The sequence below is a fragment of the Galeopterus variegatus genome, unplaced genomic scaffold (genome assembly GCF_000696425.1).
Source record: "Galeopterus variegatus unplaced genomic scaffold, G_variegatus-3.0.2 Scaffold443, whole genome shotgun sequence".
NCBI classification, from domain to species: Eukaryota; Metazoa; Chordata; class Mammalia; order Dermoptera; family Cynocephalidae; genus Galeopterus; species Galeopterus variegatus.
This window is the reverse complement of record NW_007726554.1, coordinates 522,251-525,111: the sequence shown is the minus strand read 5'-3', so window position 1 is coordinate 525,111 and position 2,861 is coordinate 522,251. Positions and strand designations below refer to the sequence as shown.

General features: G+C 36.5%; 1 protein-coding gene across 1 annotated transcript in view; it reads right to left on the bottom strand.

The window, feature by feature from the left end:
• Positions 1-1,995: 1,995 nt before the first annotated feature.
• HELQ (helicase, POLQ-like) overlaps positions 1,996-2,861 on the bottom strand; it is a 49,332-nt gene continuing 48,466 nt past the window's right edge. The window contains exon 18 of the mRNA XM_008568797.1: positions 1,996-2,201. Coding sequence (XP_008567019.1) covers positions 2,094-2,201 — 108 coding nt within the window. The 3' untranslated portion in view covers positions 1,996-2,093. The remainder of the gene's footprint in view (positions 2,202-2,861) is intronic.

Below are 2,861 nucleotides of genomic sequence, written 5' to 3'. Positions count from 1 at the left end.
TGTTGATCACTTAGGTCAATGGTTCAGATCCCCATACTGGCCAGCCACCCAAAAAACAAAACAAAACAAAAAAAACCTGTTAATTTGGGTAGTATTCATTCTTCACTGAGGTTCCTACTTTGTGCAATAAAGTGTTGTAGGTGCTGTGTGGCATACAAAGATGATAAAAAAAGTCTTGGCCCTCCAGATTACAAACTAGTAGCAGAAACAAAGAGATGGGCATAAAGGAAGGGCCCAAAATATTTATAGAAAAAGCACTCACGTATGGGGTGGGGGTAAGGATAATCCTGAAATAATTTCATAGAGGAAACAGCATTTGAGTGTTTTTAGTTCATACTTGAAGTACAAGTAAAATGTACATAGCACATTTTTTTTTTTTCCTTTTTTTTTTTCGTGTCCGGCAACGGATCGCAACCCTCAGTGTCGCACCCGTNACTTGGAAGAGTGTGGTGCTGATAACACCAAGGCCATGGGTTCGGATCCCTATATAGGGATGCCTGGTTGGCTTGCTTGGGAGAGCTGGTGCTGACAACACCAAGTCAAGGGTTAAGATCCCCTTACCAGTCATCTTTTTTTTAAAAAAAAAAAAAGGATGCTATACTTTGGCTTATATAAAAAGATGTAGATATAGGAGTGGGGCAAGGATGCAATATTGGGATGTAATGCTAAGTGTTCCTCTCACCTGGCCTTCATTTTTTCCCTAGCATTACATCCTAGTGGTTCCTAGCATGTAGAAAGTACTATGTAAATGACTGCTATATACTATAATGGTTTAAAATGTAAGGCACAAAGAACTAAGACTGTGAATCTCTTTGCAAGGTTTCCACTGGATGTTTCTTAAACAGGTGAGTAGAACTTTAACCAAACCAGATTAACACTCATAAATATTGCTAATTTTCACCTTTTTTCTTGTACCAGCATCATCTATATTTAAGCTATAATTCTGAAAAGAAAGGAGGAAGAGGCAATATTTAAGTGTTTAAAGAGAATCTTCAAATTCTTGATTTGGGGTCTGGCTGGTTAGCTCAGTTGGTTAGAGCATGGTGTTGATCACTTAGGTCAATGGTTCAGATCCCCATACTGGCCAGCCACCCAAAAAACAAAACAAAACAAAAAAAACCTGTTAATTTGGGTAGTATTCATTCTTCACTGAGGTTCCTACTTTGTGCAATAAAGTGTTGTAGGTGCTGTGTGGCATACAAAGATGATAAAAAAAGTCTTGGCCCTCCAGATTACAAACTAGTAGCAGAAACAAAGAGATGGGCATAAAGGAAGGGCCCAAAATATTTATAGAAAAAGCACTCACGTATGGGGTGGGGGTAAGGATAATCCTGAAATAATTTCATAGAGGAAACAGCATTTGAGTGTTTTTAGTTCATACTTGAAGTACAAGTAAAATGTACATAGCACATTTTTTTTTTTCCTTTTTTTTTTTCGTGTCCGGCAACGGATCGCAACCCTCAGTGTCGCACCCGTACCGGACCGGGACCGGCAACGGGATTGCAACCCTCGGTGGTGTTGCTCCCGCCCCTCGCTCAGCCAGTGAGTGGGAACCGGTCTGTATGTGGGATCCAAACCCTCGGCGGGAGCGCCACCACGCTTCCCAAGCGGCGCACTATAGCAGTGCGCCACCAGGCCGGCCCTACATAGCACATTTTAAAGATAATTTTCATGCCCTGGGAATAACATAAAGCAGTCAGGAAATGAAGGGTTTGGAAATTACAGGTAAAATTCTTGGGATTTCAAATAGTGCAGTTTGGTGAAAGAAATGGGTAGGAGAATAACTAAAGATCTGGCTACAAAGGTAGACTGGGGATATGTTGAGGAAGTCGGATTTCATTTTGTGGTGGACATTATCGATTTTTGAGCAGATAAATAAATGTAAGTATTGAAAAAGATGGATTATTAGTGAGAAGGTTACCACAATTATGGGTGAGAGGTATATTCAAACATTAGCCATAGTACTTAATGTATAATTAAAAAATATATTTTTTCTTTATAAAGTATAGGGAATCTTTAATAAAACACAATAAATAATTCATACTGAAAACGTACAATAAATAATTCAAACTGAAAATGCTCATCAGATAGCTTCATGCCTTTTCAATGGAAGAGGACACTATACCAGGGAAATCAGAAGGCAATCTCAATAACTCTTCTACTTCTTCTTGCAAAGCCTCTGCTTTTTCATGCAACAGCATCTACAATAAAAAGATCAAAATATGAGGCCAAAAATGCATAGCTAGAGAATTGCCAACATTTTCACCACTATCTATTAGACACCTGAATCCTTAGACATCAGTAATCTAGACAGTAAAACTAATGAGATTGAAAAATAGTCACTTAAGAAGAAGTGGTTATAGTAAATGAAGCTGAGGCATTTAGTTAAAACCATTTTAGCTGATCACTGCATTTAGTATACCAAAAATAAAGGGAGCTTTAATATTCTCAAAGACTTGTTTTATTGAAGACTCAGCCACTTAAAAATTAACTTTTAATCTATAAAAATCTAAGACAATTTTGCAAAAATTTAATGAGCTCCTGAAAATGTTATCGTTTATATATGTATTTTATTATTCCTCAAAATTTAGTATGCTTTTAAAAACCTACCAGTATTTAAAAAAAAAGTTTTATTCAAGCTCCTAAAGTTACATGGCTAATTTCAAAAGCAACATAAATGAGCAAAGAATGCATTTCTAAGCATTGTACATAAAAGATGTCAATGAATATTTGCTAAATAATGATTTTTCCCCTTTATTCCAAAAATCAGAAATAAAATGTTGGTATTTGTTGCATCTGGGTTTTGTGCATATAAGGATGAAGTGTTTGAAGTACTCTATTATAAAGTTTTTTTTTTTTTT